Source organism: Notechis scutatus, chromosome 3 (assembly GCF_049901735.1).
Source record: "Notechis scutatus isolate UNSWTSFEM ecotype Mainland chromosome 3, rNotScu1.2, whole genome shotgun sequence".
In the NCBI taxonomy this organism is placed as follows: domain Eukaryota; kingdom Metazoa; phylum Chordata; class Lepidosauria; order Squamata; family Elapidae; genus Notechis; species Notechis scutatus.
This window is the reverse complement of record NC_142011.1, coordinates 162,392,895-162,414,445: the sequence shown is the minus strand read 5'-3', so window position 1 is coordinate 162,414,445 and position 21,551 is coordinate 162,392,895. Positions and strand designations below refer to the sequence as shown.

General features: G+C 37.8%; 1 protein-coding gene across 4 annotated transcripts in view; it reads right to left on the bottom strand.

Annotated features, from left to right (window-relative positions):
* Positions 1–974: 974 nt before the first annotated feature.
* GATA6 (GATA binding protein 6) overlaps positions 975–21,551 on the bottom strand; it is a 34,010-nt gene continuing 13,433 nt past the window's right edge. For all 4 annotated transcript variants that reach the window (XM_026670316.2, XM_026670317.2, XM_087961611.1 and 1 more), the window contains exons 3-7: positions 20,508–20,674; positions 11,611–11,736; positions 9,950–10,037; positions 9,758–9,867; positions 975–2,662 (exon numbers count right to left, since the gene is read on the bottom strand). In XM_026670316.2, coding sequence (XP_026526101.1) covers positions 2,492–2,662; positions 9,758–9,867; positions 9,950–10,037; positions 11,611–11,736; positions 20,508–20,674 — 662 coding nt within the window. In that variant the 3' untranslated portion in view covers positions 975–2,491. The remainder of the gene's footprint in view (positions 2,663–9,757; positions 9,868–9,949; positions 10,038–11,610; positions 11,737–20,507; positions 20,675–21,551) is intronic.

The following is a 21,551-nucleotide window of genomic DNA, read 5'->3' as shown; positions in this document are numbered from 1 at the left end:
CAAGATTCAATATAGACTTCCTCCAAACCACCCAGCAGATTCCTAGGATTTCCTATCTTGTACCCCTTAATATCTGTTTAAAAACATTGCTTTCCTATTGCTCAGGATTCCTCTTTCTTTTCAAGATGGAACCCAAGGATTATTGCAATAAATGCGGTTCTTTCTCCTCTGCACAGTGGATACCCTTTACATCAGGGGTCCCCAAACTTGGCAACTTTAAGACTTGTAGACTTCAACTCCCAGATGGAAGTTGAAGTCCACAAGTCTTAAAGTTGCCAAGTTTGGGAACCTCTGCTTTACATGCTAGTCTAGAAACCTTGATTTGCTTTCATAGGATTCAAGCTGTTTGAAGTCCCTGTTCCTGGTATTTTTGGAAACTTCAGGAATTCACTCCTAGCACTGCTAATTCTACATTTTCAAACCTATGGGATTTAAGAACAGGTTTTGGAACAAACAAACAAAAAAATCTCAGTTTTTTACAGCCAATGGTGTCCTGCTCTATTTTATCTTTATAATAGCAAACATTTGAAAAAAATTGTACTAAGAGATTTAAAAAAAGTACTTCAACTCTCAGGATTGAAATAACTTTTATACAAAAGCTTGTCTCTCTATCAGTTCACACCACTGAGAAGAAATAGAAAATAGAAATAGGCAGATTTCCTGGCATGCATAACATTCCAGTATTTCTTGATTGTTGCTGTAGCATCAATGCCTAAATATAAGAATTTGGAAATTAGTAACTAGCAACAGGGGAAAAAAATCCTACACTTGAATCACCCACTTTGGTCTAGGTCTACCAGTCAATCCTTAGTGTTGATCAAAGGGAATAAACAAGAAAGCTTAATATTTACATTTATGAATGGAACAAGTCTGAATATTCTTTTAGTTCTTACCTGAATTTTTTGCAAGCTCACAGGAAGATGCTTCTTGAATATGTTCCTTTATTTTGCAGATTATTAAAGAGAAATCACATATGGACAGAACACGTAATCCTTTTATTTTTAATCCTCTGGTGAGAACAATTTTCCACATGACATCCCAACATTGGTTTTTGCTTTGAAAAATATGTAAACCAACCTAGATACAGGTCAGTCTATATTCTACAGACTGCATCCAATATTTGAAAATTGTTTCAAAATTCTGATGAAGTATTTACATATTTTGTCATTAGGTAGTAAAAATTTTATTGCAATGGACACTTTTCCGGCATATCTTGGTGGCAAGAGAATAGGGATGACTGTGTATTTATAAAAGCTTAGGACTAGATAGGCCAGCCTTGCTCAATAGGCCTAGCTACAGCTATCAGAATTCCCAGCCAGCATGAATCTTTCATTATGCAGGATTGGAGTTCTGGGTATTGCAATCCAACTCGGTTGGAAGCCAAGAGCTTTGTGAAAGGCTGGGTTAGACAGGTCAATCTTTTCTTTTTTACCTGAGAAAACTTTTGTTCTTGAAACTTTTGCTTGAAAATCAGAAACGCAGACATCGAACATTTTTGTTGCAATAAAAAAACCCTATAAAGATGCCTAGTTTAACTTGTTTTCTTTTAAATTATTTATGTACCATTAAGTTAAAATGTTTACATTCATTCCATTCATTCGTATAAAAACTGCGGTTAAATCTTATGCTTATGATTTAACACTGATTGCTGCAACAGAAATTGCACTTTTCATAAAAACAAAATTGTGTATATGCAAAAAAGGATCTCTCTCTCTCTTTTTTTATAAGGCTACCCTGTTTACAAATTCTGACTGACTACATACAGTTCAGTCACATTGTAGATGCTACACCTCATCCATCACAGTATATACTTAAAGACGATAAGCAAGTATTTTAGTATATGTTCTTGTTAGCAAGTTCTAACTTGAGAAGGGTGTACCAAATGTTTTCCTTCATTGGGCTTTCTCGGAAGTTACTTCAGAAAAACTACCCAGAAAATATAGAGCAGAAGGCACTAGCTGAGAACACTGACCTGGGAGAAAGATCAGAAACTGTCAAGTACAAGATATGCAGTTACACATATATGGACAAGATGCACATTTGCACTGCTCTTCTACACTGCATTATCTGCTGTAATGTAAGCTTTGCCTACTTTGTCTACAAAAAGAAAAGAAAAATATGTCAACATCAATCAGGTCTTGGATGTTGGTCACGTGGGAGTGAGACAAAGACACAATCCTCAAATACACAAGGCAGCATAGATAGTCATGGTGAAGATCTATGAATAGTGCAGAAGGGCACTCCTTGTTGAGTAAAAAAAAAAAAAAGCAGTTCCAACTCTCTTGAATCTCTTGCTGACTGATGACTTGGAGAGTCAGTGTTGCAGGGAAGAAATGTTATCTAGAAGCAGATAGGATGGGCGAAATGTCCCTGCCTTCACTGCTACAGCTTCTTGGACTGCTTGATCAAGGCAAAAATATCCAATACAAGGGCAAAATGACTGGCTGCAGCCCAGGGCAAATATCCACATCGGCATTGATGTGCCACCAATTCACGCTAGAGCTAAGGCACACCAGGAAGAATCCTGTCTCACAGAGGCTGTCACTTCTGCAGTGGAGGCCAGGCTGACACCGGAGTAGAGCCCTTCCTGGCCGGAATATTTGAGTGTGCTAGTCTCAGGACTGGTGCTCTCGCCCCGGCTGGACATCACAGAAGAGACTCCCTGCAGCAAGAAAAACAAAGTACATTATTTTACTGTTCAGTAAAAAGTAAGCTCCAACTGAGGTGGATCAGGAAATTCCCAAAGAATAAAGGCCTGTCCCCCCCTCCTCTCTCTCTCTCCTTTCCTTCCTTCCTTCCTCCCTCTCCTCTCTCTCTCTCCTCTCTCTCTTACACACACACACACACACACACACACACACACACACGTATGTGTACTGGTGCTGGTGCTTTTTCCCCACTGCTCAGATGCTCACTTTGGTGTGCAGCTGCAGGTGACTGATCATCAGTCTGGGTTACAGACTCCCCTGGAGAATATTCAATACAAAGTTTCAATGTAAATTCCAGAAGTTGACCTTGTGATAACAGATCAGCCTCTGGAGTGGAAAAACACACTGACTGCTCTAGACAATGAGTACTGAGCTGTTATGAATGATCACATCCTTGCAAATCCAGTTCTTTTAATGCTCCCTTCTTCTTGAAGATGGTTAGCTCACATTTCACTATTTATGAGCTGCCCTTTTGGGAACCAAGCCCACAATTTGCTGTTAGGCTCTCAGAAGCAGCCATCTAAGATACCAGACTGGGGCAAGCAGTGAAGTGGGACTAAGTGCCACCCATTCCATGCCTAACTCTCCACCCAATTCCCTGGAGTATCACAATCTGTCAATCCTGTGCCATTCAGATGGAGTCCTTTAAAGGAGTAAATCCCAAGGCGGATAAGTGCTGAGGTCCCTTCAGAAGGGTGCCGATAAATCAGTAACTATCCTGCCCAGGAGATGGTGTGCAGAGAAGAGGACATCTCTATAAAAGTATTTTTTGGCGTCATGGCTGAGGTCGAGACTAAATGGGCCAAACATGCAGATAGACTTGAGGGTATTCAGGCAATGTTTCTTTCATTAGTCAGTCATTACAGACAGTCCTTGATTAATGTCCACATCTGGAAGCAGAATTTCTGTTGCTAAACAAGGAAGTTTTTAGGTGAGTTGTGTCTGACTTTTATAACCCTTTTTGTCATCGTTATTAAGCGAATCGTGCAATCGTTAAGTGAATCTGGCTTCTCCCATTGACTCTGCTTGTCAGAAGCACTTTGGGAAGGTTGCAAAATGGAATTTAGGGTTAGAGGTTTTTGACCCCAGGATAATGCAACCCTTACAAACACATACCGGTTGCCAAATTTCCCCCCCAAATTTTGATCATGTGACTGTAGGGTTCCTGTGATGGTTGTAAGTGTGATGACCAGGTGTAGGTTACTTTTTTCAGTGCCCTTGTCATTCAAACAGTTGCTAAACAAACGGTAAGACTACCTGAATAGTCTCCCCTCCTATTTGCTCCTATACCCTTGATGGAAGATGTTCCTAATCCGGTGATATTTTAAAATGGTATTTTTTTAAAATGGTAATGATAAAATGATATTTATCATTTTGAGTCTAAATTTACCTGTCTCCTTTCATACAAAAAAGAGGTGGTGCCACAGTAACCCACCTAAAGTTTCCAAAGTTTGAGTGAATCAAAGTGAGTTTCAGCTGAATATAATTGTTGTCTTTAGGAATTTTTGCTGAATCTCCACATTTTCAGTAATGCTTTTGGCACAGTTGTCTAGAAAAACGTAATAAATCATTTCTATCCCAGGAAAAGAATGTGTTTTCTTCTGTCCATTAACAACTTTTCCAAGAACTGAAAAACACTCGTGTCTAAAAACTTCCTTCCTATTCAGTCCTGAACATTATCTTTTAATCTTTCCTGTTAATTTGGAATATTTCTGATTGGCAAAAAAAATATAGTGCAATATATCTGGCTTTCCCCAACTTGACTCCCTCCAATTATATTGGACTATTTCTCCCATTATCCCCAGTCTCCAGTTTGAACATCTGTTAACAATGGATAACACATGGGAAGAATATACACCTCCAGTGGCTGTCAAATTAGAGAAGTCTAATACAAAACCCTTTCAAATCTATCTTACTCTATCTTCAGCAATTTGTTCCTGATTGAGTGCCACCAGAATGGGGGATAGTTTGCAAAAGACCATTGAACACAATACATTTAAAATACAAAGAAAAAAGTCCCATTATAAATCTAGCACCAGAATTTAAAAGAGCTTTAAATATAAACTAGAGCAGGGGGCGCCAACCTTTTGGACCTCAGGGACCACCAAACTCATAATTTTAGATCCCAGGGACCACTAACCGGTTCTGTGGGAGTGGCCTAATTTGTGGGTGTGGCTTGGTGGTCATGTGACTGGCTGGGCATGGCTTGTATGTAAATATTATAAATATTTATATAAATATTGATTTTTTTATAAAAAAAGAGCAACTTTTACCCAAAATCAGGCAAAGCAGGCAGGCAGATTGAGTTGCTCACAGAATCACAGATTCATTCAGAGATCTATCTATCTGCCATTGGCTAGCTCAGTCTGTCACATAAAATTTGCTTGCAAGCAAACTCATAAAATTTGCTAGCAAGCAAACTCACAAAATTAATTCACAACACACCATTCATGTAGATATTGAATTTTTTATTTTAAAAAAAGAGCATTTTTTACCCAAAATCAGGCAAAGCAGGCAGATTGAGTTGCTCACAGAATCATTCAGTGATCTATCTATCTGCCATCGGCTAGCTCAGTCTCTCAAATTTGCTTGCCTTGAGTCTGCACTGAATTTGCTTGCAAGCAAATCTTCAGTCCTAAGGGAGGTTCAGCTGTGCTGAGCTGAAGATCTAAACACTAGCTAGAAAGCAAGAAATCCAACCATTTCCTGCTTCCTAGCTAATCTAAATCTCCCGGCACAGCAGAACACCTGATGGTCGGAAAAAGGAAAAATAGCAATTTAGCAGGCAAGTTTACCGGGTAAGGAGTGAGTGGGCGCTGGGGGTGAGATTTCTCTGCGGCCCACCAAAATTTTCTCACGGACCGGTTGGCAACCACTGAACTAGAGCACTTAAACCAAAGTGAAATATGCTTATCTTTACAATTATGAGCTATACATACAATAATAGCAATAGCACTTAGACTTATATACCGTTTTATAGTGCTTTACAGCCCTCTCTAAGCAGTTTACAGAGTCAGCATATTGCCTCCAACAATTTGGGTCCTCATTTTACCCACCTCGGAAGGATGGAAGGCTGAGTTAACCTTGAGCCTGGTGGGATTTGACTTACCAAATTGCAGGCAGCTGGCTGCAGCAGAAGTAGCTTGCAGTACTGCACTCTAACCACTGCGCCACAGAGACTCCTTTCTGTAGCAAAATCCCTTTTGCTTTTCTTATAGTACAATCAAGTGTCCGGATTGACACCATCAGCTGATTTTCATATGATGTGTATGACTTTTGAGTTTTGGGCACTGCTATTTTTTGAGAACACCCTGCCTTTGTATCTTCGAATGTAAAAATGGAGTTTTTGTACAGAGCTGAGTTTGGTCAGAGGAGAGTTTTGCTAATATATTTGTAGACATTTCTAACAGGGTTGTGCAGAGATCTGGATCCAAATGGCAAAATTGAATTTTGGATGTGTCTTTTCTCAAGGTCACCGCGGGAAGCTCTGTGAGAGAATCTTTCTAGCAAGAAATTCAGAATCTTTCTAGCAAGAAACCTAAGATTGCTCTGAATCATGTTTGCCCTTCAAATTCAAACTCAGGTTTCAGCACATCCCTAATTTCATCCTGCATTAATTGCATGAATGATAATTAAATTTCATGCATGAAAATAGGAGGAGGAAGGAGTATTAGATACATTTGCCACTTTGAGTTACCTATATACAAATAATAAAAGCAGCTATACAAATAAATAAATAAATAAATAAATAAATAAATAAATAAATAAATAAATGCCCCTTTTTTGTGGTTGGTTCCATGGTTAATATGGGGGAGGGTCAGTGTGTGTCAAGGATGGAGAAGGCAATGATGCCAAGTGGATAAGAGTATGTTCATGGACAACACCTACTATAAAGAGTTGAGTGGAGCTCTTTTGCTTTTTCATTTATGTTAAGCAAATTTTAGAGATGACACCTAAAGTTATTTTGAATTTTCTGCCTCAAAGAATCTGGAACCTATGTTACTAATTTTCAGCAATTCTTTGTTAGATAGGTTTTTGAAGATGAGTGAGGTTTTGAAGTGCAGTAGTCTATCTCTGCATTAAATTCTTATGGAAATGTTGTTGTTTTTTCACATGGCCAAAATGCCTAGAAGCCAAGTGATCCAAAGCTTGTGAAGTCCAGTTGCGCAATATCTTGGCTTCAGTATTATCAGGATAGGCATAATTTAAAAACATATGACAAAAGTCAGTGCCCTGAAGTCAGTGCATTGAAAATTTATGAAGGTTACCCTTAGCTTGACCTCTATCTGTGCCAATAATCTGTGTGGGTCCCTAATCTGGGAGGGCTTTATATGTAGTTTTATTTTCTTCCTATCTCAACTTAGTTCTGTTTCTCTGCCAGCATGTTTTGGCCAGAGATGAGGATTTTTCTGACAACAAATCCTTCGGGTCAACCAAAAGAAAGAATTTTTCCCTAGTAAAAAAGGATTTCAGCCAATTTGTGCCTCATCTCAGTCTACTCCAGACAAAGACTTTTGATTTCAGGCTGCATGCTCAGTCTGTGACTTAATCAAATGTTCCTCACCACTGATATTTTGATTCAGTAAATATTTCTAATAGCTTGGACTAGTTTTCATTATTTAAACTGTATCAATACATACAATTAATGAAAGTATAGTCACCAAGGAAGGAATAGGAATGTTTCTTTGCTGGAATATGTCAAAGGGTAGGTAACATTCCCTCTTCATTTGTTGCAATCAGTAAACCTTCCCCCCTGATTTCCTTAGGAAATTCTAATCTAACAAATGTGAGCTGACATAATTAAGGGCATCTTAATTATGTTATTATTGTAGCAGCAAATAAAAGTGAGAAATGTTAAAAATAATGGAATGAATCCAGAGAAATATAACTGCATTTTGATTCTACTGAAATGGAAAAATAAAAAATCAAAGGGAGAAAAAAAAGACCCAGTTTGGTGTACTGGTGAAGGTGCTGGCCTAGAAGCCAGGAGACCATGAGTTCTAGTTTCGATTTAGCCATGAAAGCAGGCTGTGGGTGACTTTGGGCCACTCATTCTCTCTCACAAGGTTGTTATTGTGGGGGAAATAGGAGAAGGAAGGAAGTATTATGTTCGACTCCTTGAGATTTATAAAGTAATAAAAGTGGGATAAAAATCAATCAATCAATCAATCAAACAAACAAACAATCAAACAAATAATAAAATTACCCATGGCTTTACCTAAGCTCTATATTTCATATATATTTAATATATCCGAATTAGATTGAATTCAGTCCATCAAACTTTCTGAGAATGTTTATTGAAGTATCCGATAGGGTAATGAGGTACTGAACTTTCATTTTAAAAACAGACATGTTTCTAGTTTTTGTGGAATGTGCTATATAATCCCCAAACAGAAAGGGAACAATTTGCTTTGTGAGAAATTGAAGTTTTGTGACAAGTAATGTATATTTAATATGTTACTTGCCATGTATTACTAATATATTATTAATATATTAAATATATATTAAATATAGGGATTAAATAAAGTAATGGGAAATTTTATTCATTTGTTTATTCCATTTTTATCCCACTTTATTACTGTATTATTACTGTATAAGTAATTCAAGGAATCAAACATAATACTCCTTCCTTCTCTTATTTTCCTCACAATAACAACCTTGTTGTGGCAGCTATTTTGTGAAAAGTCAAGTTTTTCCATGGCAGTCATTTTGTGAGAGCACTCATAATATAGTCCTAAAGGTTTAAATTAATCCCAAAAGGGTTGATTTAATTTTTCAGTGGGAAGTGAGGGTTTTTTTTTAAAGTAAAGTTGGAATATGGGATACTTGTAAAATTTGTTAAATTTATTGTGTAATCACTTTCTTGTACATGGAATAAAAAAGAGAGGGAGTTTGTCATGGGTGGGTTGTTACTAAACAATTAAAACAAATTTCTCATCTATTCGTTATTTAAGAAATCTGGGACATCCTAAATGTCACCTGAAGAGATTGGTTTTCATTATATCGATGTATTATATTGCTACTTAAAATAGAGTTACTCGTATATCCTGACTAATTTTTCTTCATGTGGTGAATCTAAAAAAAATAAAGCATTTTAATCTTTAATATGAAAGCTTTAATTGTTACACAATATTCCAATGAGACTTTTAAGTATAATAAATTCTCAATGTATCTCCATAGAAATTAATATGCAAAAGCAATTCAAATTTATATTGTTAACGTGGAGTTAGACAGAGAATCCCGTTGCAGAAAATTCTGCAAAACAATGCTTTGCTTTGATACAAAGTGGTAACTTTAATAGGATCCTTTTAAATTGCTTTATAGTGGCTTCTCTTGCTTCAAAAGCCTTATAAACAGATATTTTGATAATATTAGAATATAGCACAGTATGAGAGATTTAATTACTACTAAGCTAAAAGGACATGGTATGAGATTCAGGTATTGGACAATGAATGGGAAGATCCATTGTCTCCAACTTTGAATGGTACCAGATGCTAAAAAAAATCTAGTTGAAATAAAAGTATATTTCTGGAAGGAATGAGTGAGACTGAGATGTCATATGAATACAATTACTGAACATTGTTTTATAATTTTTCTGAGAATTCCCTCCATGGTTTGCTGACTTTGAATGATTCTTGATAACAGCTTAGAGAAAGGATGTAGAGTATGTACATGGACAATATTTTAGCCTATGAATCTTCCCACCTGGGATCAGAGCCAATGTCTACTATACAACTTAGTACAATGTAATATATATTATACAGCACAATATAATATATAATATACAATACAATATAATATATAATCCAATATAGTATAAATAAGATACGTGCCTGAAAGCAAACCTTTAATAAAGATGTTTGTAAAGTACTTTAGATTTACACTGTTTGCATTTATAGGCAATTTCCTGAGAAATTCCCACTCCAGTATCAGCTAACAAACAGAACAGTTTATTTAGATTACTGTTATAATAGTAGATAAGATAAAAGTGGAGATAACACGAGCAATGGAAATCCACTTGCAAGTATGGATATTATTTTATCACTTACCCCTGAGGCTGTTGTTTGTGTGCTTGGGGAAGCATTTTTTCTACAGTCATCTGAGTTTGTAGAAGATGTGGAAGTTGGAGTCATAGGAACAGCATTATTGTTATTATTACCTGCAAAGGTAACACCCTGCATTAGAACAACTGCACCGTAGAAAATTCTCCATCCCTGTTTAGACTCTTTGAGTATATTTACCAGAGCATGATTTTGTCTTAGCTATATTCTTTGGTTTTCGTTTCCTGGTTTGAATTCCCTCTTTTTTCATAGCAAGTGGTCGGGGCACCTAATGAGAATGCAGAAACATAAAACATCAAATTTCAGAAGCTATTTCCTTTTATCAGCCTCCATCAGAGCCATTGTGCCATAAGCAAAATTACACCATGATGTGCAGCATAGTGACCTTAAGCCTCAGGTCCATTGGAAGGTACCTTATTGTTTATTCTCCCCAATGTTTCCAATTAGAATTGTTTTAAGGTTAAAGTTTAAAAACAAAATACATTAAAAAGGAAGAGTTCAGCCTCCCCTCCCAAAGCTTTTGGGATTAGTAAGCCACTCAACATTTTTATCTCTTCCTCCTTTCAGGACTACTTTTTTGAGTGTTCATACAAAAATGTCCTGTATTTCATTACATTCAATATCCTATCTGCCAGAAAGAGGATCAGGGCAACTCGAGAGACAACTTTGGCTTTTTACATCAGGCAGAGTACGATCAGCTTGCTTCTGCCTCCTATGCAGGAGAGAACCTCAACACTGGGTGACACTGGGATAAGGGAACATTGCAGAAAGCACATTCCAGTTCCACCTGTTGTCCAAGGAAACAAGAACAACGTTCAAAGCACAATTTCAGGAAGAGATTAGCGCACCTTGAATTGCAGATGAACACCAGCAAGATGCTCACCATGCTTTTAGGCTTTAAAGAAGACACTTTCCATTGTGAATTTTGTTCCTTTCCTTCCTTCTCTCCCTCCCCCATCTAGCCTTTCCTTCCGTCCCATTAGATATAAGTTTATAGCGGAGCTCTCCAAACTTGGCAATTTTAAGACTTGTGGACTTCAACTCCCAGCATAGCTGGCTGGAGAATTCTGGGAGTTGAAGTCCACAAGTCTTAAAATTGCCAAGTTTGGGAACCCCTGGTTTATAGTAATAGCATTTAGCTTATATACTACTCAATACATCTTAACAGCACACTCTGGGCAATTTACAATATAAAGCATTATTTGCAAATTGCCCCCAACAATCTAGACAGGATGGAGGTTAACTTTGAGCTCCTTAGGATTGAACTCCAGATTGTAAGCAGAGATTGTCTGTAATACTGCACTTTAACCACTGTGCTAACCAGAGTTCCTTGGGGTAAATAAACAATATGTGCATGGATAAAAACAGATATTCCTCTTCTGAAACTTTCTTGTCTCTATATAATAAAAAGTGGACCATCTCAACTAGTCTCCTTTATTATTACTCTTTTGTCAGCATTTAACAAGGAAGCTTATTTATTATTAAAATGTTTCTAACTGAAGGATACCTTAAAATGGAGAATAGTTCCTTTTCTTCTTATCATTTGTATTATATGAGGCCCGGCAATAACAACAACTAATTACTTCTGCTTTGTATTCAGTGTAGCTTTGCTGAAACATTATATGAAGGGGATGTGACAGAGAGGGATGCCATTTCTCTGTTGACATTCCCCTCTATCTTTTAGCTTTAGATGCAACTGCAAACACATAAAACAAACAAGCAAGAAAAGTATTTTTACTCCTCTGGGGTTTCTCCAGCAGGGTTGGATATGACCTTCCATAAATCTTAATAAGCATTTCCCCTGAGGGAAACTGAAAGAGTTTGGTGAAGCTGCTGCTTACCCCATGAAGCTTCATGTACAGGCCACAAGCATTGCACACGGGCTCTCCTTCTGCATTCCTGCGCCAAAGAGTGGTGGTTGTAGTATGACAGTTCGCACAGGATAAGCCCAATCGCCTTGAAGAAGGCTAGAGTGGGAAACATAAGAGAAGGGAAAAACATCAATGGCCCAACGTCTGACTTGACCTTCCTCCCCCACAAGCAGCTGCAAAAATTTATAAAAGCGCCTGTGAAAAGAAGAGGAGGCACCAATAAATAACAGGTAGATAAGACAAGGAAGAGTCTCAACATTTCTCAGTATTAAAGGTCTCTATAGCATAAAAGCATTGAAACACATCTTCAGGCCAGAGAATCATGTTGTGTCTTCAGTCACTGCTTACGCATTTGGTTCCAGAGCTTATCTGACTGATTTCGGACTACATTCGTTGCTGTTCGTTCCCCTGGACAAAAGCAAGGCCTCGGCTTAGGCATGGTTAACTTTTCCCACTGAGATCCTTTATTATCAAAGAAAGGTATAAATTGTATAGACTACTAGAGACAATTAGTAAAAAAGATAAAATCCTTGTAGATTTTTCTGTTCTAGAATGGTCACAACCACCCAAATTGTTTTGATATCTTCAAATAAAGAATATAACTGTAAAAAAAATGTGCAAAACCATGGGGGAACATCTAGACACATGTCTGAATTTGATAACCTCGTAACATAAAATTTGGAATTTGTTATCAGTCGTTGGTGAACTATGATTCAGGACGCAAGCAAATTAAAGATTGTTGGATAAAATAAATGTAACATTTATATTCATTAGCTGCTGTGTAGTAATGATAAATTTAGTGGAGGGGGGGGGAGAGAGAACCATTACATTCACACCAAATATTATACTTTGAGAAAACTACCCTGTTTCTCCAACAATACGGCCTCCCCCAATAGGAAGTCCCAGCATGTTTTATAGGCATGAAATGAAATTAAGCCCCTCCCCCCAAATTAAGGCCTATATTAAAACATGCAAAATGGGGGGGAATGGTGGGGGGGCTTGCCATTAGGAAGTACTTTTGTTGCATACCCGGATATGGTGCTGCCTGCGTTGACCCCGATACGAAGTGCTCCACCAATGCCGAGGTCAACATCCAAGCCGTCGCCCCCCGCCCGAAGATGCAAGGGGGGGGGGAATTAAGTCACCCCCGAAAAGACGGCCTAGCCATTTTTTCGGGGCTCAAAAAAAAATAAGACCCGGCCTTATTATATGAGAAACACGGTAGCATAAGTTGTTTTATTATTGATAAATTACTTCAGTTCTGGCTCCTAAACTGGTGGCTAAAACAGCTCATTCTTTAAAAATGGTTGGGAATGTTAATTAACAGTTTTCCATTTTTGATGGCAATATTGTAAGCACAACTATTTTAGAAAATGATGTCTAATAGACTAAAACATTTTAAAGTTGAATTCCTTTTCCAATTTGCTGTTTTTTAAAATTACATATTACTAAACCTTACATTCCCACCAAGTATATTGATTTAACTTTGTATATGTTAATGGCTGCAAAGTTATTTTATGTTTTTATTGGAAAGTCAACATGATTCTTACATGCAGAAAAATGCCTAATTACTCTACCGTGTTTCTCACATAATAAGGCCGGGTCTTATTTTTTTTTGAGCCCCGAAAAAACGGCTAGGCCGTCTTTTCGGGGGTAACTTAATTTCCCCTCTTTCATACTCATCTAGACCGCCCCGTGGGCAGCCTTGCCACCAACCGCTCCTAACGGGCGATCATGGCGAAGCGCAGAGAGCTCCCTACTCCCACCAAACACCTTTGCTGCAGACCCAAGACCTTTGGTACCTGCCGCTGTTGCTTTCCCTTCTGCCCATTCCGCTGCCGTTTGGAGTGCCATTGGAGCTGCCGCTGCCGTTTGGAGTGCCGTTGGAGCTGCTGCTGCCGTTTGGAGTGCCGTTGGAGCTGCCGCCACCGTTTGGAGTGCTGCCGCCACATTTGGAGCTGCCGCTTCCGCGTTTGGAGCACTGCCGCTGTTTGGAGCACCGCCGCCATTTGGAGCACTGCCGCCACTCCAAACACAGCAGCAGCTCCAAACACGGAAGCGGCAGCTCCAAACATGGCGGCGGCACTCCAAACGGCGGCAGCATCTCCAACGGCACTCCAAACGGCGGTGGCAGCTCCAAACAGCGGTGGCAGCTCCAAACGGCGGCGGCAGCGCCAACGACACTCCAAACGGCGGTGGCAGCTCCAAACGGCGGCAGCAGCTCCAACGGCACTCAAACAGCGGCGGCAGCTCCAACGGCGGCGGCAGCTCCTACGGCACTCCAAACGGCGGTGGCAGCTCCAACGGCACTCCAAACGGCGGTGGCAGCTCCAACGGCACTCCAAATAGCAAGTCCCCCCACCCTTCCTGCATGTTTTAAACTAGGCCTAAATTTGGGGGAGGGGCTTAATTTGATTTTATGCCTAGAAAACATACTGGGTCTTCCTATTGGTGGAGGCCGTATTGTTGGAGAAACACGGTAGTTATATGCTTAGAGGTCCAAAATAACTTTGTATTTCAAAAGTGAATCTTTTGAAAGATTAATTAATCTTTAATTAGTCATTATCTGAATCTCAGGGTTGAACAGTTGGATTCTTGGTGTTTCTCCAAGAAAATTACCAAACCTAGATTGGACATAGAACCCAATAGGAACTACAATTAACTGTAATCATTAATCTCACTTTATGATTTATACTGCATTGATTATTGCTGATATATTATCTGGATTTTATAAATGATTTGTGATTTCTAATACATTATAGTATATTTGGTTATTTAAAGCTAATCAATAAAATACTGTTTTTTTTAATCTAGTTTTTTAAAGCTTTTCCCTGTTTATCTATTTTGTGCTTTAGTTTTTCCTTTTGTCTTTTGTCTTTTCTTCTCTTAAAAATGTTTAATAAAAATATAACACTATAAAGAAAAAATACAATGAAACGTTCTTACACACTATTGTATGTTCTACTATATTTAAATAGCCTTAGAATATTTTGAAATATATTATATCACTGAAACTTTTGTGTTCATATTACGTACATATTAAATGATATTATTGTATTATTTTATGTTAATCTGCTCTCCAACTATTCTTAATTCCTTCCTAACCAATATATGATCTGGTTATTAAAAAAACAAACATTTCCCATTTCCACAAAATAACAAATAAAAAGCAATAAGAGCCATGTGAAAAAGACAGTCTTCTGAATTGCGATGGTTTAAGGTCTACCAAGTCTGCCCTCAACCCAAAATTGTTTTGGGATCATCCAAATGTATAAATCACTTCCCTCTAGCCTGTGAGAGTTCTGTAAAATAAGTCACATTCCAAAATGTTTTCCAGAAGTGGGCTTGCCTTTTAGAAGACAAGAGAGAGAGAATCAGTAAACTCACCCAGAACAAAAAAGGCCTATATTATAAACAAGACAGTTAAGACTGTCTTCTGTGATGTTTGAAGCCAAGGAGACGCAACTTTTCATCAGAAGTAATTATACAATTGTGGAGTTTATATCCAAAGAGGAAAGAGTCCCCCTAAACACATAACGCGGAGGTGACGGGGTTATAACATTTCTTGCAGCAACTGATCTCTCTTACATTAATTAGAAACAAGGCATTCCAGCTATATCATAAATCTGCTGTTTTGCAAAAGAGTTGCACAGCATTAATTAAACAAAAAGCACCAAGTGTCTGCGGAGAGCTTTGCAAGCACACAAACACAGCACAGAAAATGTCATTCCAGGAAGCTGCAGTTGCCTCCTTCAAGGTTATAAAAGAATGTATTACAGCAAAAATCACTTAGTTTAGACAGCCTCATACATCTTTCTGCAAAAAGGATCCACTGGCTTACTAGAAACATTCCTGAAATGCTGGTTCTGTTAAACTAGCCAGCATAATAAAAACAAAATAAAATTAGTCTGGCTCTGGTTTTTTTTTAATTATTACAGACAAAATTATAACAGCCAACTTTCACTCATACAAACAACTACTTTGTTTTATTTTTCTTTATAGATCACCCAGGGTCTGCTACGGAAGACAACCAAACTTTTGGATGCGGTTCTAGAGTCTGCAAAGGCATCTGCAGTGAATAGATGTCACTGGATACAGTCTTAAAATGTTCTTTTTCTACTGTAATCAGGGATGCATTCTGTATATCTAAAAATATAAGTTATGCCTCTACTTAAGCATGTTTTGACAGATCATCTTGGCTGATCCAGAGAAAACTAAGCAGAGAAGGGCTGGTCAATATTAGAAGAGGAGGATATCCCAAGTCTCACTGATTAAACCGATAGCACCCAGGAAGCGAGAGGGAAAGCCCTCTGTTCACAGCACCTACTCTCTAGAACAGAGGTCCATGTGTCCCTGTCCTTACTAAAATTTTTACCATCTTTAAAAACATGGTTATTCTTATGTCATTAATGATCCCAAAAGTGCTTTTTCAAAAGGCAACGGACTTTGTTTTTTTCTATGAAGATGTTTCGCTTGTCATCCAAGAAGCTTCTTCATCTTGAGCTTGAGCTGAAGAAGCTTCTTGATGAGAAGCTAAATGTCTTCAAGGAAAAAAACGAAGTCCAGTTGCCTTTTGAAAAAGCATTTTTAGGACAACCATGACCTGAATGACTGAGAATCTCCATAGACATTAATTAATATGCTGCTTGACTCCCAGTAACATTGGGCAGTCTTAGCCTTGGCTTAGGGCTAAGTTGACCCTAGCCTAAACTCTCATAGAGTTCTGCATGCTAGTTTGAAAGTTCATTTCTAGATACCTATCATTCTTTCCTTTGTTATGGTGTTTCTTGCTGTTGTTAATACCATTCGCCATGCAGAGCCTTCCTGGAATCAGGCAGCCCTATAAATGTGACAAATAAAATAAAAAAGCTGGTAGACTAGAGTGGGATTAAAGAAAAGATCCCAGAAGAAGCAAGCCAGTTCCATAACGTGGCTAAGGAAATGCTCTGCACGTGTCTATTCCGATACTTGGAGTCAAATAAACTGAGACTCCTTTTCCTCAAACAGTGCCGAGCACAGAGTTGGACTAAAAGACCCCCAAGGTCACTTCCAACTCTGTTATTCTGTATTCTTTATTCTGTAAACAAACTAACTGATATCTGCTAGCATGCAATTCTGCCTGTATTCAGTGGCTAATCGCTACATGAGAAATGTGCTGCAGTGACTCAGTAAAATAGGGCAATTGATACCTTCTAATTTACTAATTTAATGATGTTATTTTATAGTATATTATTTACTATTATACCTAAATGTTGTTGTTATATTTTACACAAATCAATAAAATGTATCCAATTAAGATAACAAAAATAGAATAAATACATCCATTAAAATGTTGTTCTCATGATAGATATGCTCTATAAGCATAAGATTTTTAGGAAAATAAATAATGTGAATTGCTAGATATTCAACTTTATCGGAAGCAAATTGATTAGTGTTGTAACTTTTTTTAAATGGCAAATGATTTCGAAAATTTATACACTGATCTGGGTGGAAATCTCCCTTAATTTAGTCACCCGAGGAGTGGACAGCAACATAAATAGAACAAGTAAATAAATGTATATGCTTACATGGAAGTTGCTATAGATTTTTTTTTCTGATCTCAGTATGACTAATTTTTGCTGGATTACACCCAGTAAATGTCACAATATTACTATACTCTCAGTTAAAAAAAACTCAACAGAATTTCATTTTCAGACTCCAAGAAACCCATTTAAACAAGCATACATTTTTCCTTGAATTTGGATATGATATCCCTTTCAACCTATTGCCACTGATAGTTAACTACAGTATTTTTAAATATACACATTAATACCATGGAAACACGGCATGGTAATACATATAATATTTCTGTTCTTAAATGTTAACATGGACATATTTTTTCAGATATGAGAAATATACATCTGGGATCCCTCTTGTTTGCTTGTTTGAAATGCATGGACATAGTTTAGGGAGCAGCATGCTATAGCTGTAATCTCTACAACGCAAGGCAAGGCAAATGAATAGGAGGGAAAAAATGACAAAGCATTCAGTTCCCTTCATTCCTCTTAATTAGATTGCTGCACTTAATGAAATTAGGGAGATAACCAATTGCAAAATCCTGGCAGTGATTAACTTTGAAAAGCCTTCTGGTTTAAGGGAACTTCATTGTATAGATAATAATATCATAAGGAAAGTGTGATTTTTAAAAATACATTGTCTCTAATTTGAAGGCATCATTTGCTTGTTTGTCCTTCAGCAGATTGGCAGAGATGACACAGCTTAGATAAATAAGAATGGAAACAAAGTGCTGATTATTTGTTTTACAACATACATTAAACAAAGTTAACACAATAATAGCTCACAGCTTGAAAAAACTGAAGTGAACTTGAAAGAGTTTGAGATAAAGTCTGTTAGCTCTTTGTTTATAGCTTCATGTGTTTTAATATTTATTTTAGGAATATATATATATATATATATATATATATATATATATATATATATATATATATATGTGTGTGTGTGTGTGTGTGTGTGTGTGTGTGTGTGTGTGTGTGTTTAAATTTGCATCTATTATCCTACAAGTATCATCTCATTTTAAAAACACTGTTTAGCAGCAAAACTTCAAATTACTGCTTCAAAAAGCCACATTTTTAATTATTTCTTCTCAGTATTATCCTGTATACATTTTGCAAAGACATGTTTTTTTAAAAATACCAATATATAAAAACTTGTTATGATGCCATTATTATTCTATGGTCAAAGTAGTAGGATATGTAACTAACTGACCATATATCGCAAACCCTTTCAATAGTGATGATGATGTTGAGGCTGATGATGATGATAAAAAGCAGAGATGGTATTCAGCAGGTTCTGACCAGTTCTGGAGAACCGGTAGCGTAAATTTTGAGTAGTTCAGAGAACCAGCAAATAACACCACTGACTGGAGATTTTACAGTATCCTTCCGCTGCCACTCCCACCAAGCCACGCCCACAGAACCGGTAGTAAAAAAAATGGAATCCTACTGATAATAAGGATAAAGTTTCACCAACTATCACAAAATATCAAAATCTGAAAAAATGAGTTTGAAAGATTATGACATAAATCAGCTATCCAATGGATGCCATACCAAAACACCTTGTCAATTTGCACATTAACAACATTTCCATCTTTCAATTACAAAATGCCACACTGCTTGGATCCACACATATTCTGCACCAGGGGTGTCAAACTCGCGTCATCATCGCATGATGTATCAGGGCATTTTTCTCCTTTGCTAAACCAGGTGGGGGCAGGGCCAGCACGTGTCACATCCGGCCTGCAGCCCATGAGTTTTACACCCTTGTTCTACACCATTGGCACATCCTAGATTATTGAGAAGAACTTAATGGGTAAGAAGGCCAACACTAGCTAAAGAACTGGTAGCTGTGACTTCACATTATTGCTTATATTATAGTAACAACAATAAGAAAATCAAAAGATGTGAAAGCAGTGAAAGAAATACTGGGATAAAAAAGGGGGGGATAAAGTACTGGGAAGTAAAATTTCTTTAGTCTAGTCATACAATTCTTCTCTCCATCCAAAATGAATCCTTGGGGGAGGACCAGGACAACTTAGATGGAAGGATCTCTCTTGTTTCCCGTCTTTGCTCTGAATGTTAATATCCCATCTTTCACAGTGGCATTGGGGATTTATCACCTTGGTCATCTGCCTCTGACACAGGAAAGCTCAGGGCACTCATGTGGCTTTTTTAAAAAAGACACCCCCTTAAAAATTAAGTATGTTTTAAATCCCTTCAAAACGAATGGCAACATTTAGGGTTCACCCGTTTCTTGCATCAATTAATTTAGAAGGCATCAAAATAAAAATAGTCAGGAATGCTTGAACTGTGCTTTGCAGATTGACTCATTCTAAAGAACTGGTGGTTTCTAATCCTTATGTACATTGACATACTTTGAATTCTTTAAAACCCAGACTTAGAAATCTCCAAAGCTCACTTGGTTGAGAGTGAGCATCTCAGTTTTAGCTTCGAAAACAGAACATATTGCCCTAATGATTTACAAATGAATACTCATCAAGAGGACAATATCTGCCTATACTCTTACTAGAACAAAGCAGGCAACAAGTCTATATGTTAAGCTAAATTACAATTAAGGCCTTTTGCTGGCTATCAATTACCAAAAAGCTTTCACTTAAAAATGTATTAAAAAAAAACAAACAGATTTCTAAAAGGGTTCAAGATAATTTGAAAGGAGGACAACCTCAAGAGAAAATAATGTTTTAGAATCAAAGTCACACCTGGTACTCCTTATCAGAGCACTAAAAAAAATATGCTTGAACATTTTACTGTTCAATTCTCAGTAAAAAGTAGGCAACAGGCTACTTCCTCAGATGCATCATACAAGTGAGGTCAGTTAACCAAAGATAAATAACATGATCGCCCATTGTTTGCAAAAGGTTTGCAGTCTTAAATATTTGCAACATTGCAATTGTGTCTACTAAATCAAGCAGAAAGGCAACCTCAAGTCACCATTAACTCTATATTGTGGTAGTATATAAGGTCAGATCAATTGTGGTTAAATTTAAATAGGTATAGAGTTGAGTTCTTATTACGTTGCTGTCTTCACATGCAGTTAAATAAATGTTTCATCTAATGGTACAGTAACTTATTCACACATACACAATAATTATTTTATTTTACCTTAGATGTGGCTTAAAGTGCCATGGGAAGCACAAACAAAATTAATTAAGTAACACCATTAAATGGGTTGTGTAACCCTAGCTCCTGAATTCACACTGAGCTGTTTTTTTAATGGCATTAATAGACAACTTTGGAGGGAAAACAGAACTATAATACTTTTATCTCTGCACCATCACCACTATTACTCACCACTCTTTTCTGAGGTTTGATCAGGGGCCTACTGAGGCCATTCATCTTGGTATACAACCCACAGGCATTGCAGAGATAGTTGCCAGTCCCATCTCTTCTCCACAGGGGGGTCTGGATGGAGCCACAGTTGACGCATTCCCGGCTCTCATTCAGATCATCCAGGAGATCTACAACAAAGGCAGGCAGGAAGGCTGGATTAGCATGGAAGTCAACAGAGGAGACTCAGTTGAAGCTATTTTACTCCCCCCCTCCACATCCTCACCAGAACTCCCCCTCCAAATGCAAAGAGGAGTCTCCCATCATCATCACTGCTTTATAGAAAACATTACCTTTATCTCCCAAATGGTTTCAATCACAGCCCAAACCTCTTCAGTAGGAAAACCCCACAACTTTCCATGCCACCAAACTCATGAGACAAGAGCAACCCAGCTATGTTGCCAGAGTAGGAGCCCCAGTAGGAGTGCCTTCACGGGGCAACCTTATTCATGTTTTCCTAGGACCAAGCCCTGCTCTACACAATAGAAGTAATTGCAGCTAAACATACACAGGCGTCCAGGCTGAGCTCTGTGGAACAGATTTCTGAGTAAATAAGAGGTAGGAGAAAGCTATTATTAGCTCTTGTTCACAAAGGTGCAATTAATTAGACTCTGTAATCTGGTCGTTTGGATCACACATTAATTTATTACGTATGAATAGCAGAAACAGTATTAACATGTTGCTATTTTCTTTTCCCTACCCTTCACATGACTTGATGTGATAGGAATTCCATTCTAATCCTGCTCCAGTTCCTATCAGACTCCCTTCAATTCATTCCCCATGTTTTGAGAAACTTCGCTCCCCCACCCTTCACACTTTTGCAACCATGAGGTAATTACGTTGATACCTCCTTCAGCCTCACACTCCAACTTTAACAATGCAGCGGCCCAGCTTCAGTTAACCAGATTCCCTCTCCTGCCCTCATTGGGTAGACAGGTCGTATTTGGCTCAAAAACACTGGGGGAGTGACAGAATAACAGAGTTGGAAGGGACCTTGGAGGTCTTCTA